The 15,629-nt window shown below is 38.8% G+C and overlaps 1 protein-coding gene across 1 annotated transcript; it reads right to left on the minus strand.

The window, feature by feature from the left end:
- Positions 1 to 4,121: 4,121 nt before the first annotated feature.
- On the minus strand, positions 4,122 to 6,065 carry LOC129771915 (myosin-11-like). Its single transcript, XM_055776052.1, is given in 2 exon segments — positions 4,122 to 5,358; positions 5,361 to 6,065. Coding segments are annotated over 2 exon segments (1,899 nt in total). The 5' UTR covers positions 6,028 to 6,065; the 3' UTR covers positions 4,122 to 4,126.
- Positions 6,066 to 15,629: the final 9,564 nt, after the last annotated feature.

Raw genomic sequence — 15,629 nt, forward strand, 5'->3', positions numbered from 1 at the left:
AAAAATTTAAATTGGTCTAGTATAGGGATGATGCTTCTGCAATTCCACTGTATTACAGTGGTCAATTCCTTGACCTCTTGCACTGAATCAGGCATCGAGGGAAATGAACGCTGCTAAAAAGGCACATTTTTCTTTCAAGAATGTTCTCACTACCGGAAGCAAACATAATACTATGCTTTTAAGAGAGTCATTAATATTCAAAGCATTCAAAATGTTGTCCACCAGGTCAAAAAGCGCAAACAAGCCAGGTTGTGACTGTTGCTTTGACCGCGAAAAAGGAACAGAAGTATTGGGTGTTGTTCCGGAACGTGATGAGGACCCCTGGTTAGTAGAAGAACCGTGTAAACTAGGAGGTACTTGCTTCGGTCTATTTTCAGCACGTTCGGTTCGAAGTTTCAATCCAACTTGGGAAATTTCGGACTTCTTACTGGGGAGTGATGGAAAAGTAGTAATTTTCCTTTTCCTGATGGCACCCTGCGATGTACCAGAACTTCCCGCGTTGGGAGCGTCAGCGACAGGCTCGTCGTTCTGCAGGAGGGAGTAAGGATTGTCCTGCGTCGTTGGCACGGAATTCTTAAGCATTTCTGCATAAGTCCGTTTTGAAAATTCCTTTAAGGAACGCTTGATTTTTTCCCCTCTTTGTATGTACACCGGGCATTGAGAAAGATCATGGGGGGCCCCGTCGCAATGAAGACACTTGCGCTCTTTTGCGCAAGAAGTCCCATCATGACTCTCTCCACAATCTGCGCAACGCTTTTTGTTGCAACAGTAGACGGCCGTGTGACCAAGTTGCTTGCAGTTGTTGCAACTTATTACCCGGGGTACAAACAATCGAACAGGTAAACGAAGCGCATCTATCTGTTTGTCGCTTTATAATGGAGGACACTTCACTTTTCACTTCCTATTTGATACCCGGATCGATAACATATGAGGACACGACTTCAAATCCCACCTAAATGACCAACTACAGTCACGCCATTCGCCTGCAGGAACACCGTGACTTGAGTCATCTAACGTCATTCGCCGCGCGGACTAAAGGGGTTCATGATGAGATAAGAATGGTATTGTTAATCATGTTGGGTAACTTACGTTCGAAGAGCTACATGCAACGATTCGCTGATGCTAACCTTGATGTGAAAAAAATTGAAGTCTTTCTGAACTCGTGAAACAGGTTTCAAAGCTATTTGATTTCAGCGATCCGATTTTTGATAAACCCTATGAACCCTTCGTCAGGCTATCAAAACTTAATGTTCTGATGCGCCAATTTCCTCAATTCGTTGAAGCAGGTAATAGACAAGGCTTGGATAACAAATTCAGACTACAACTAAACAAAGTACGGAAATCGGTTGGCACCCACAATCATAGACTCTCTTTTGGTAGTGAAGAACCTTATATCGGCTCAAAAAGGAGCATCAAGGATGAAATTAACGAAAAATTTGAAGACAGACTTCAATAAAACCCTGTTTAAACATCATACAATTCAGAGGATTATGAAAAAAACCTTTCTATGATTTATTTTGTTGTATTGATAAAACTTTAACAATCCATAAATAAGAAAAATATGGTCAAAATGAAAATAAACCTTTATTTTATTTTTTACCTTAATATTTTCAAAACAGATCTTATGGCCTAAAATACAGATATACAGATTTTTTCAATAAATTTTACAGAATTAAATGTGGTAACTCTGTTACAACGAAATATATTCAAGGTGGTCTCATAGAAATAGGATAGAGTATATGTGTGTCAAATGCGAAAAAGACCGCCGGGAGCGCAATGAATACTCAGTGCAATGCGTGCATTGAAATGAAGAAACAAATTGGGACATATGACCACTTCGTGTATTGTTCGTAAGCAAGGGCGTAATGGCAAGGAAGAATCACTGCTTCTACATCCAAAGTTAATTTTTAGCACATGTTCTTGCATCTCGATTTATTACATTAAATGAGCTGAAAGATAACATAAAATATTCTACTCCCCAATACATGTATGTCATTTGTATAACAGATATCCTAGAGCCAATATGAGGAAGCGAAACAGGAGACACATTTAAATGAAAGCATATGAAAGCTTTTCGTATAGTTTGCCAAATACACGGCCCAGACAGAGAAAGATATATTCTCGTTCTCGTTCATCGCATAAGAAAATATTATCACGCTCCTTTATAATAGCGCTGGCGCTATATGGATAGCGTGGTCGTGTAAAGTAACTTTGCATTCCAGCGCCGGCCTTGGTTCGATCCCCATTGACGTCATATGGACTTTTTTTTTGCACAATCCCAAATGAAAAGAGAAAAGAAAACAGAAAAAGATGTCTGCTCGCAAACATACAAGCCATTTTTAACCTTTTAAAATAGCACATTATTTGCGCATTTGACTCTCATGTACAGGAAATGGCATTTTTTCTGCCAAGGATGACATGTTTTCTGCCAACGCTAGTTTGGGTGTAGGACCAGTCTTGTTAATGGTTACCATCGTATCACATCTATTATGGAGACGTATGTGCTGTGTCATTATTGAATATCATAACATGAACAGTCAAGGACCGTTGACCTAAAAATGTCATATGACATTTCGGTTTTTTTTTTCGTCTTATTCATTAGCTGTTCATCGTCCCGTAATTAAACAACAGTGTTCACGGGAAACGCTCACCGCTTGAAACGTTCATTCAACACATTCGCACTTGATAGGGGATAGTTTGTCGGTTGCTTTGATCTAAACAATCCGTCTAAATATCATCCATCGTGTATGGATGAGTGAGTGAGAAGGTAGATGTATGTGAGCAGCTACGCTTAAATGCAGAATAAAGAGAGAAGAAGAATGCATTCCACTGCAGTTTTAATGTTAAATGACATTAAAACTACAGTCAAAGTAGCCGGAATTAAAGAATGGTTATGAGCACGAATGGTAGAATGGAAATAGCATATTTTCACCGCTCTTCTGGGTACGTTCGACAGAAAGAGAGAATATATAAACGTTCAATTGATTGTCGTGTTTGCGGCTGTGCGTTTATTTCAGAGGTGATTGTTGGAACCGAGCAATGCTTTCTTGGTCACATTCGCAATACATATTGAGCTGTGACTCTCGCGCAAGAGCAGTATGTGATGGTTGAGAGAAATGTCGACTGTGTAGGACTGCTTCTAGAACTGCTTCTACAAAGCCATGGGTTATTGACTTATTCTTTTCAGGCTCACCGAAACTTTCTAATAACGAATGATTTATGAAATTTCTTTGTATTCATGAACAATATCCGAAATAATAAACAACTAAATTAAATAAAACGAATGCGTAGTCCTACGCCCTAGTATCTATCCCGTAGATTTTTTTTGGGTTTAATTAACAAATTTGTGTCACATTTGGTATATTTTGATATTTACTAAATGACACATGAATAGTTTTCTATACTGATTGAAACTGTACATTCCCCTTTATTCTGCGCGGCGAGTGACGTGAGATTGCAAAGTTTACTACTTTATTCTGGAAACCACTTTACTTTTTAGCTACTATTTGACGCTCGAGTCGATAACAAATGAGGACACGACTTCAAATCTCACCTTGTGACGAACTATAGTCACGCCATTCGCCTACGGGAATGCAGTCACTTGAGCCATCTTACGTCATTCGCCGCGTAGAATAAGGGTGGTTGTAAGCACACCTGATGCTAAATTAAATAATCTTCTTGAAAAGCCAGAACATGCCATGCCATTATACCAGAGTAGAGTCTCCTGGGGGTGTGATTCATCATTCGTAAGAAATCTGTAGGAAACGACTAAATGAAAAATGCTTCACCCCGAACTTTTAAACAAAACGTAGCCTCGATAAAGAGCGTAAACTTCCATCAATTCATATTAAATTTCTATCCATGCCAGCAATGTTTGCTTCCCCAAGATAAATATTACCACGCATTTTTCATTCCATCGTATACATCTCCGCATCTGCGGCCATATGAACCGAAAGCATAAATGGGAATACCTGTTACATACTCAGTGATCAATTTCTCTGTACTTTCTTTAGTAAGACCGTTCCTTAATGAAGGAAAGAAACATGAAAAATCATCTATGAAAAAACAAAACAACAACTAATTTCTGTTTTATTAACAAAAATGAAAAAAAATCAGCAAAAATGTTTTAAGCACGCACTTTGAGCTGCTCGTTCCGCATGAACGCCAACTGGTTGTGAAGGGCTCGTATTTGATTTTGGGCATCCTCGAAACTGGCCGCTAACACTCCTATCTGACTTTGCATCTCCCGTAGAGCTTCATCGCGGTTGCTTATGGTTACAGCAGCCGCCGCACGACATTGTGCCAACTCCATCTCCAATGTCTGACGCTGTGTTTGGGCTGTCCTTCGATCCTCCAGAGCTCTTTCATTCATCCTACCAATGATCTTGGACGTTTCAGTTCGCACCTCTTCCAGTTCCTTCTGTCCGGCTGTGAGCTGTTCTTTCAATTTCTCCCGTTTGGATTCTTCATCGCGCATCGTTTCGGTTAGCTGTTCCACCTCCACTTTCAGCAGATTATTAGCTTTCTCCAGTTCAATATTTTGAGCCGTGTGGGCATTGTGTAAACGATTTTCCAGTGATTTTATCTGCTTAGCTGCCCTTTTCAGCTTTTCTAGAAGCTTTTCGTTGGACCCTCGCAAATCTCTGACCTTTTGTTCTTCGGCCTCCAAAAGTCGTGGAAACGGCGTCAATTGGCGTAATTTATCTTGGAATTTGGTTTTTATTCGCTGTATTTCCATATTTATTTGTTCTTCTATTCTACGATTCGTCACATTCATCTTTTCCATTCGAAGATTTTGTTCCTCAACTGTTTGCTGAGCCGCTAAATATTTATTCCTGTACTCATCCAACTGCTCCGCCTGTTCTTTGATGAGTATTTTGAACTCCTCCTGCTCATCGAGCAGCTCCGAGCATCTGTTTTTCAAGAGCTGTAATTCCGTCTTCTCTGGAGTTTCATTCTCACACGAGCAAGATTTTGCTAGTCGATCGGTAAGATTTTTGCATTCCTCGGACTTTTTTGTATATTCCTTCAGAAGGGTGTTGTACTGGTCATCCTCACCCTTCGAGGTTCCAAGCGATCGTCTCATCCCTTCGCTAGCTCTAGAGCTCTTAGCTTGCGACGCATACTGAGTGCAATCTACAGGATTTTGAATTTCACCTGTCAAATTCGGACCCAGTTCCAATCGAATAACGTTCAAAGCTGCCCCCATTTGATTGAGATTCCGTTCGAGAGCATCCGTGTTGTCCTTGTAGAACTGCAACCTGCTCAACATATCAGCTTCACAAAATTTAGTCTGCCTAGGGTTTCTTTCCAAGATAGCTTCATTATCACGTCGCACCTTCATCACGTCAGCAGACCTTCAATCCGGCTCTGCAGAATCCCTATTATGCGGTCGCGATTCATCAGCTCCTTTTGTAGCGTTTTGTGCACATCGCCTTGACTCACATCCTGGACTTCGCCCACCATTACCGTTGAACTGAGCGATGATAGGGTGGAATCAATCGAAGTCATCCGGTCGGGCCGGGCAACATTCCCCAAAATCCAAGGATTGCGACATATATCATCGAGAGGGTCACTACAGATGCGAATCCTCTCCCAAGCGAGGTCCTTATCCTTCTTCTGCTCGTCAATGATGCATTGCAAGAGTTTCTTCAAGCAATCATTCTCCTTGACGAGTCTATTTCTCAGGAATGCCAGCTGTTCCTGGTCCGAGATGGATTTGGGCTTCAACGATTCGAACTCCCGTATTTTCTTCTTCAAGTCAACGATGAAGTTGTTCTGCTTTGACAATTGTTGTTTCATCTTCAGGATCCGTCGGTTGCCTAGCTTGGTCTGCGGCTGTTTCGACTCAACTAGGACTTCTACAGGCGAATCACCCTTTTTTCGTCCTTCTCCAACTTCTACAACTTCTTCAACCTTCCTAGGTTGCGACGCTGTGGATTTCTCCGGAACAGTTTTGATGAAATTGTCCATGAAATCGAAAACGTTTTCCTGGGCCGACAAAGTGCAAGAAATTTTTGAACTCATGTTTCAGGGAATTTACTGGTAAAATACTTGTGGTGCGATCGAACAAATAAAATTGAATGACGTCTTGTACTGAGAGAGAAAAATTATAAAGCCTGCTACAATCTCTCTGTTTTCGGCAATAAAATCTAAGGCGCAGAATAAATTTGAATACCGTCGTAGGGGTTGAGAATGGCTCAAAAATCAATGTAGAGTAAATGATCTTGGTTTGTCTGATTTGGGGTGTTTTTACGCAACTAGTAAATGCAAATTAATTTTTCTTCATGAAAATCACAGATAATCGATACGAGTTTGAGTTTGTTGAAAAGCCCCAAGTCTCTAGTTGCTAATACTACCATAAGGCCTTGTTCTCACTGCAGCGAGGCGTCAGCGTGGCTTGAGCGGGGCGTGTGACGCTTACGATTAATCGTGTGTGTTCTTACCGATGTGTTCACACCAGAATGACGTGCCGTGAGCGTGGTTTTGGCGTGTGGCTGGCGTGCAACCGAAAACACTTCACGCCGGCAATATTGGCACGGTGCAATGTGAGTGAATTAAAATATCGTGGCGAGAAGAGAACACGCTCCGCTCACGCCACGTTGACGCCCCGCTGCAGTGAGAACAAGGCCTAAGGCGTTGAAATTATTAAATTTTTTATGTTTTTAACGATTTTCCTCAAAGAGGAATTATGATCATGGTTTGACCACCTCTGATCATAGTTTGCTCAGAAAATGATCATGGTTTGTCCGGCTTTAACAATCACCATTTTTGAATGAAAACATTCGAATTCTCAACTAGATGTTGTATTTATCATTGCTTGAGTTTACTGTCATCATATTGATCCATTCATAATTCAGGCTTTCCTCAGAATATTGCATTTTCTTGGGTATTTTAAAAGTGTTCTCCTCAACACACTCAACATAGCCTCTTATTTTTCCTATGCGCGATAGACACAATAAACAAACTGCAGCGCGCCAAGCGGTTGCCATAGAAATCATGTGGACAAAACAACATTATTGAATTGGGCAACTCAGGATCAGAATTGAGTTCATCAAAATGCATTAACTTAATGGTTTAGCTATGTAAAACTGATAAAAAGAATGATGTTGACAATATTTGTAAGTGTTATAATCTAGAAAAGGTCTGAATAAGTGCGAAGTAATCATCTGGTGATCGATTAACCCTTTGCGGTCGTATTAAATTTGGGAATGGGTGTCGTACCGGTCGGTATTATTTTTTTCTATAAAAAGCAGTGTTACATGCAAGATTATGAAAAATAAACATTTTTTTTAATTTTTCTTTTGAACTATATATTGAACCATATATATGTATTAACTTAGCAATATGTTCAAATGTAATGTTTTTATATAAAAATTATATTTTATAATTCGTCTTCGTGTGAAATCTTTCGAAACAGTGTCCAAGAGTAAACAAAGATTTTTTAGCATGAGATTATTCAGATGACATAAGACACTAATGCAAACTGCTCTTTCTGCTCTTCAACAACAACTACTTCAACATAATTGAAAGTTACTCAAATAATGATTTCTTTATATCCGAAATGATCAGAACTTTTCACTTAAGATAAACAAAGATTTTGTCGCTTGAGACACTTATGCGATTATTCAAATAACATGAGACATTTGTGCAAACAGCAGTTCTAATACTTATGAATAATCTTTTCCTTCTCACCAAAGTGCTTAATTCTGCTGTTATGATTTTTGCCCCACATTCCTATGCATTCAACTAGTGTAGGTGACTACTTTGTTTGATACTGAGTACCGTTATCTATTAATCATAGGAACACCGTATTGATTCGTGAACAGGATCACTAGACTTCGTTTAGGAAAAGCATAAACTGATACTTGGTTGAGCAAAATATAAGATTAGCATGGTTTCTTGCTGTGGTGACAAATGAAACACAAATTTCTGCATTAATCGAGAATTAATCAAGAAAACGAAACCAAATTTGGCATGTGGAGGTTTTAGGGTGCGATAAATGTTTTTACGGTGGTTAGATACTCCTCCCTCTTCTCTAAGGGGGAGCTGCGAGATAAATGAAACACAAATTTCTGAATTACTCGAAAATTAATCAAGCAAACGAAACCAAATTTGGCATGTGGGGGTTTTAGGATGCAATAAATATTTCTATGGTGGTTAAACACTCCTCCCGCTCTCTAAGAGTGGGCTGTCATATAAATGAAACACAAATTTCTGCATAACTCAAAATCTAATCAAGCACAATTTGGGATGTGAGGGTTTTTGGGTATGAGAAATGTTCCTATAATGGTATGACACCCCTCCCTCCTCTGGAATAGAGAGGGGGGTCCCATAAAAATATTACACATATTTCAACCAAAAATATCCCAGCCAAACATGACAATTGAAAAACTCTGGAGGAAAAAGGGAAAATTCGGAAAATTAAATTCCGTATGTTCTACAATTACATAGTGACAAGTGCTGTTAGTCCATTTGATGTTTGCGCTAGCGAAATTGATCTTTGTTCGAAACTCGAAATGGATTTTAATGTGATGAAATGCACTCCTATATCTTCTTTTATCTATACCAATAAAAAAGTATCGCCAGATGTGTTGATAATAGCAGAACTCGAGGAAGGAATTGTCTGATTTAGGGCTGTTTTTATTCTATCATATTTTCTGTATAAAACATTTATTCCATGTAACGGAGAAACGTGTTAATTACAAGTGGTTGAAAAATCTTGAACGAGAATTGTGTCTAAAAATAATCTGATATTATAAAGATGAGTTTTGTTAGAAATGCTAGGTATTTTATAGTAAAAAGTAAATTCAACGGAGACGAATAGAAGATCAATCAATGAACAGTTCTGCGATTGGACCCATGAACTTGCTCATAGTAAGAAAACGTGAATGTTTGAAGGTATTGATAACAAAAAACAAATTTTGGGCGAGACGAAGTTTGCCGGGTCAGCTAGTATACTATAAAACTACTGTAAATCATGAAAAAGATAATTTTATTTATTTGCTTTGAAACATTCGAATACATGATTTGACAAAGGTGTGCTGAATTAGTGCATTCAAAAAAGTGGACAAACCATGATCATATTTTCGACTGGACAAACCAAAATCATTTACCTTATTCAAATTGTTCGTTGCATAACTATCGTGAATTAGAATAGTAATTACTTCTGACTATGTAGATACGTTCTCAAATAATGAAAATCAGAGAATTTCAGAGAATAAATTATTGGTATTAGTTTTTCACTGAACTACAATAAAATGACAATGAGTTAAAGTAACGAATATTGTTTTGCTTTAAGAGTAATGTTCAAGAATTTATTTTTCAATAAGATATAAGATAATTTGACAACATGTGAGTGCTTGATTGATTACTTGAGTTACGAAAATAGTGTCAATCCAGCTATCCAAAGTCAATCCAAAGTAACGAATATTGTTTTGCTTTAAGAGTAATGTTCAAGAATTTGTTTTTCAATAAGATATAAGATAATTTGACAACATGTGAGTGCTTGATTGATTACTTGAGTTACGAAAATAGTGTCAATCCACCTAGTGCGTTGGAAATTTAGATATATGTTAATTTTCCTTTTTCCTGTCATCGTCGAATTTTTCTACCGTCATGCTGGTTCCTGGACGGATATCAAACTTCTTTAGTCGCTTTACACTACATACATACAAGGTACTTTATGCTTGCTGTGTGGGGTAACATGGTTTCTGTGGGATGATTTGGTCATACAGGCAGCGGTATTGAGTGGAGCTTTTGCACCCTGGGCGGAAGTGTCTGGTTGCATCCCCTTCTTCTTCGCTATCTGTATCTGGTATATGCCGAATGGTGAAGTATTTGTTGATGTAGGAGTGTTTCTGCACCTCTAAAATCGTGTACCCGGGGGCAGTCCGCAATCCCGCACCCTCCAGTCGACGCCACTGCATACAGGTTTAAGGGTCGATCCCGGTCTGGAAGACCGAAAAAAATCTTATTTACCATACGTGAGCCAATTTCTCCCGGTGAAAGATTATGTATCACATTGAGGTAAGTTCTGTCTATGATCTGTTTATGTAACTTTTCTACTAAGGCTAATGCTGTTCGTGAGAAATTCACTGACTATTTCCTTGGGGCAGGTTCAGTAAAGAGGCAATGGAGGAAGATACCAGTGACTAAAGGGCGAACACGAAATTATTGCGACACCGAAAATGTCATGCCAATTTTCTTATAATGTTTAGAATCAAACCAAAATTTTAGGGTAGTTTTATACATATATTTACTTCAAAAATCAAAAGAAAAGTTAATCGATGGAGCCTTGAGTGTAAAATTGAACGCATTTTCGCTTGATGCCCTCCATCAAAGTCTTTACAGTGTCATCCGGTACCAGTTTCTCAGTTTTTTTTCCATTTTCTTACTGCTCCACCGGGCGCAGCTCCGGACAGTTTGGCGGGTTCATGTCCTTTGGAACAAAATGGACAGAATTGGCCTCATACCACTCCAGGACACTTTTAGAATAGTGGCATGATGCCAAATCTGGCCAAAATAGCGGAGCTTCGTCGTGCTGCTGCAAGAACGGCAAAAGGCGCTTCTCGAGGCACTCAGATTTGTAGATTTCGCCATTTACTGTGCCTTTTGTCACGAAAGGCTCACTCCTCAGTTCGCAAGAGCCTGCCAAACGAGATATTTGTAGGCGAACTTCGACATTTTCTTCTTCTTAAATTTGTTGTCCACATCGAACTTGCTCTTGCCGGTGAAAAACTCCAACCCCGGAATTTGCTTAAAATCGGCTTTTATATACGTTTCGTCGTCCATCACACAGCAGCCATATTGAGTCAGCATCTTCTCGTATAGCTTCCGTGCCCGAGTTTTAGCCGTCGATTGTTGCCGCTCATCGCAGTTCTGTACCTTGTATGTATGTAGTCCAGCTCTCTTCTTTGCATTCTGGACGTAGCTCTGCGACATGCCGATCTTTTTAGCCAAATCACGGCTTGAGACGTTGGGATTTGCTTTAATCATCCGCTTCACCTTTCCCTCCGTCTTTTTATTCTCCGGTCCCGGTTTTCTTCCAGCTCCTTTGCCGTGGTCCAACGTCAACCGCTCCTGGAACACTCAACACTCTGGAGACGGTTGAATGGTGAATGTTCAACATTATTCCCAACTGCCGGTGCGACAGGTCAGGAAATTCCAGGTGTTTGGTAAGAATTTGTTCTCTCGACTCGCGTTGGTTCACCTCCATGTACGTTGAATCGAAAAACACGACTTCGAGTTTGACAGCATGAAGACAATTCACATCAATGAGAAAGTGTGCAAAATTTGGTTGATTTTTACCCAATGGTAAAAAAGTTATGCCCTGTTGAATGTGTCGCAATAATTTCGTGTTCGCCCTTTAATCGTAGTGCATAACGACGAATGAATGAAAAATAAACATGGTTTTTTATTATTTTTCTCTCTTTTTAAAAATCTCATCATTATCACTAATAAATATATATATATTATGGATGTCGGCGTAATTATTCAAATAAAAACAATGTCTAATTTTTATGAGATATTTGAAGACTAATAAAATTATTGGAAACGTCTTTGTGAATTGATCTGAAATAGATCTCAGATATTATTAAAATATTATTACAAATATATGAGTATTATTGAAAATCTATCATTAATGAAGAATGAAAAGCAAGCAAATGCTTTCATTTAAAGGATCGATAATCTATTTTTAAAGGAAAACATTAATCAAATAAAAAAAACTTATAATCAAAACGTTGTTCCGTATTGATGAATTACCGTATAATTACCACTAGCCATTATTATCATTATTATTGTTGTTAATTTTTGCATTCAGGCTTTGATGAGCAACATTATGATGAGAGGTACCAAAAATCTAGAATGATTCGTAATTTTATCATAATTACTAAAGATCATATCTATAGCTTCAGTATATCTCAGCATTATGCTGAAAACTTTTCATTAATCCATAGCATCTTTTGAATACCAATTACAATTATTACAATATTACTGTTAAGTGCGATTCACATAAAACATCCACTTGACGTTCACGTTGCATCACATCTCGTTGCGTCAATTATTCTCCCATGCAAGGGAAGATATACTGAAGTTATAGAAATGATCTTCAGTAATTATGATAAAATTACGAATTATTCTAGATTGTTGGTACTTCTCATCATTATACTGCTCATCAGAGGCTTGTTTAACAATATTATTATAAAATCATTGAAACATATCTTAATGCAAAAACTAACAATAATAATGATGATAATGGCAAGTGGTTGTATGTGAATCGCGCTTTAATCTAAGGCCGACAAAAAATGAACATATGGTTGTCGAATTGTTTGCAATCTGCCAAAAAAAATATCTTCGCTATGGTTAACTTAACTGTGGCTCCATCTTTGATTAAATTGAATGACGAAGAAAATCATTCAATTTAATCAAAGATGGACCAAAGCTTTTCAAGAATAATATCTCAAGTTCATCTTCTCTAGCTAATGCCACTAAAGCCTCTTCCAGGGACTTATCTGTTTTTTCGTTCCCATTTTTCTTTTTTTTTTACGCCCTAATCTATCTTCCTCTCTGATTTTTTTGCTTCTTTTTGAGCTCTATTTTCAAGATCCTGCCGTTGTTTCTGTAGATCATTCTCCACTGCCTGTGGCATACGATTTGATCTATGAGCCATGTCATTTTCCCCTATATTTGAATGACGGTCTCTGGACTATAGAAAATTATACGGAAATTTTTCCAAATTTTAGCGCAATATGGTGGTGCATAACTAAAATTAGATAACTGAATTTGAAAAAAAAATATCAACATATTAGGCTGTCAAAAAAGTCCTGCAGTATTTCCGCGAGGTGTCGTTGTAAGCGCGTAGTTCTAGTTGTATTCATTTATCGAGTCATACTATAGCTTGTTAGAAAGGTATTTCTGCGCGTTATAATATAGTCCTTGACAGTGTTTTGATTGGTTAAGTCGATCGTGAGTTATAGTGTCGCAAATATGGAGCAAAATAAAGAGAAAATCCGACATATTTTACAGTACTACTTTGACAATGGCAAAAATGCATCTCAAGCTGCCAATAAAATTTGTGCAGTTTATGGACCCGATACAGTTTACATTTCCACCGCTCAACGATGGTTTCAACGTTTTCGTTCTGGTGTAGAGGTCGTCGAAGATGCGCCACGCTCCGGAAGGCCTGTCGTCGAAAATTGCGACAAAATCGCTGAATTAGCCGAGAAAAACCGGCATAGTAGCAGCCGTAGCATCGGCCAAGAGCTGAGGAAAAGTCATCAAACCGTTATTAACCATTTGAAGAAACTTGGATTCACAAAGAAGCTCGATGTATGGGTGCCACACACGTTGACGCAAAAAAAACATCTTTGACCGTATCGACGCATGTGAATCGCTGCTGAATCGCAACAAAATCGACCCGTTTCTGAAGCGGATGGTGACTGGCGATGAAAAGTGGGTCACTAACGACAACGTGAAGCGCAAACGGTCGTGGTCGAAGCCCGCTGAAGCGGCTCAGACGGTGGCCAAGCCCTCATTAACGGCCAGGAAGGTTCTGCTGTGTGTTTGGTGGGATTGTCAAGGAATAATCTATTATGAGCTGCTTCCCTATGGCCAAACGCTCAATTCGGACCTGTACTGCCAACAACTGGACCGCTTGAAGGTAGCACTCATGAAGAAGAGGTCATCTTTGATAAACAAAGGCCGCAGTGTCTTCCATCAGGACAACGCCAGGCCACACACTTCTTTGGTGACGCGCCAGAAGCTCCGGGAGCTCGGATGGGAGGTTCTTTTGCATCCGCCGTATAGTCCGGACCTTGCACCAAGTGACTACCACCTGTTTTTGTCCATGGCGAACGAGCTAGGTAGTCAGAAGAAGCCACAAAAGAGGCCTGTGAAAATTGGCTATCCAAGTTTTTTGCCAATAAGGAAGCGAGCTTCTATAACAGGGGTATTATGAAGTTGGCATCTCGTTGGGAACAAGTCATCGAACAAAACGGCGCATATTTGACTTAAAACAGATCATTGTAACTAATTTTATGAACAAATGAAAATTCAAAAAAAATACCGCAGGACTTTTTTGACAGCCTAATATATTTACCAGTTACACTCGGGTCGGAAAATTTGCTCGCTATCTCTTCCCACATTCTCTGTTTTGCATAATTATCTCGATTGTTTTTCAAGTTAATCCTCCATAGCTCTGGCATTTCTTCTACCAAGTCTATTCATTTTTCTTTTGAAAAGGGATACATTGAGCTCGACATTCCAAATAAATGTTTTCTATTATCAATCAACACTGACCTAACGAAACAGATCAAAATAACATGAACAAGATGATACTAGATTGGTGGAGCAAATCGTTCATATCGTTAAAAATGTGATTTCAGATGGTTCGTAATTGGAAAGCTAACAAATTCAATCGGGTATAATTAAAAAATAGTAAACATAATTTTGATAATGCAGCAATACGTTTACAATAGGTGTTCGCCTCAATTCTCACTTATTGGAGTGTCTCATCTGTATAGAGCAGAACAATTATTTCGATATATCGTTCCACCTTTCTAGCATGTCTTGTTCGTACTGTCTGATGCATGTAGTGTCTCCTGTCAAAGCTACGCGATTTTCGCAGCCAAAGCTTGGAAAGTTCTATCTTTTTTCGCACTGCCATGGGTGATCTCGTGCTTCGTTCTGATTGGTTGGCGAATATTTTTTTTCGTGAGAGAAAATCGCGCTCATTGTGAATGATTGTAAATTCGGCATAACCATGTTTTTTCAACTGGTGGTATCGATATCTCAGGATCTACTCGACCGATTTGGCTGAATTTTTTTATCAACATGTAGCCGTTTTTTTATCTCATTTTTTCGATTTTTTATGAGCTTCTAAACAGCGATTTTTCATGAAAAATAAACTTTTCGACATTTTTCTAAGGAGATATTCGTAGTCACATTGGTTGCGCATTCGCTTAGTAAGCGACCAATCGTGAGTTCAAAACTCAGGGCCCTCATTGACCATCTTTGTGTTGTTATAGAATAACTACGTCCATGCAACAATCATCAGCGATGGAAATCCACGGTCGAAATAAGATCGATTCGTCCATACAATTGCTCTGCTCTGCAAGAAACATCGGGCTGCTGTTCTATTAATAACCCAACAATGATCATATCAGCTGTCTCCGCTGGTCTAACTGGAAAACAGAAGGAATACTCTTACGCCTAAATGGCTACTGTGTAATGTAATGTACCATATGCAATGGTATAGAAGAAATACTCTTACGCCGAAAAAATGGCAACTGTGTAATGTGCTATTTATAGATATGATAAACATGTGACATGTACACGTTTAAAATTCGGCTCTGTTACAGCTAAAATGCTAATGAGCCTTATATAAACTAATGGGATTGAAAAAACGCTAGTTTGAGTGTACTCTCCGAATTCCACGCTATGTATCCGTAGTCAATACAACCTCTTTTCAACTGGTTTTATTTTCCGATGCCTCCCATTAACACTTTGACGTCCGTACGTTTCGTAAAAAAATATTCGCTTGGCGCCGGCAACGCTAATTCGGATTACTTGGCCGTTACCCGTTCTTTACATTATCGGGAAATTATAAATTATTAGTTTTTACTGTG

The sequence above is a fragment of the Toxorhynchites rutilus genome, chromosome 2 (genome assembly GCF_029784135.1).
Source record: "Toxorhynchites rutilus septentrionalis strain SRP chromosome 2, ASM2978413v1, whole genome shotgun sequence".
NCBI lineage: Eukaryota > Metazoa > Arthropoda > Insecta > Diptera > Culicidae > Toxorhynchites > Toxorhynchites rutilus.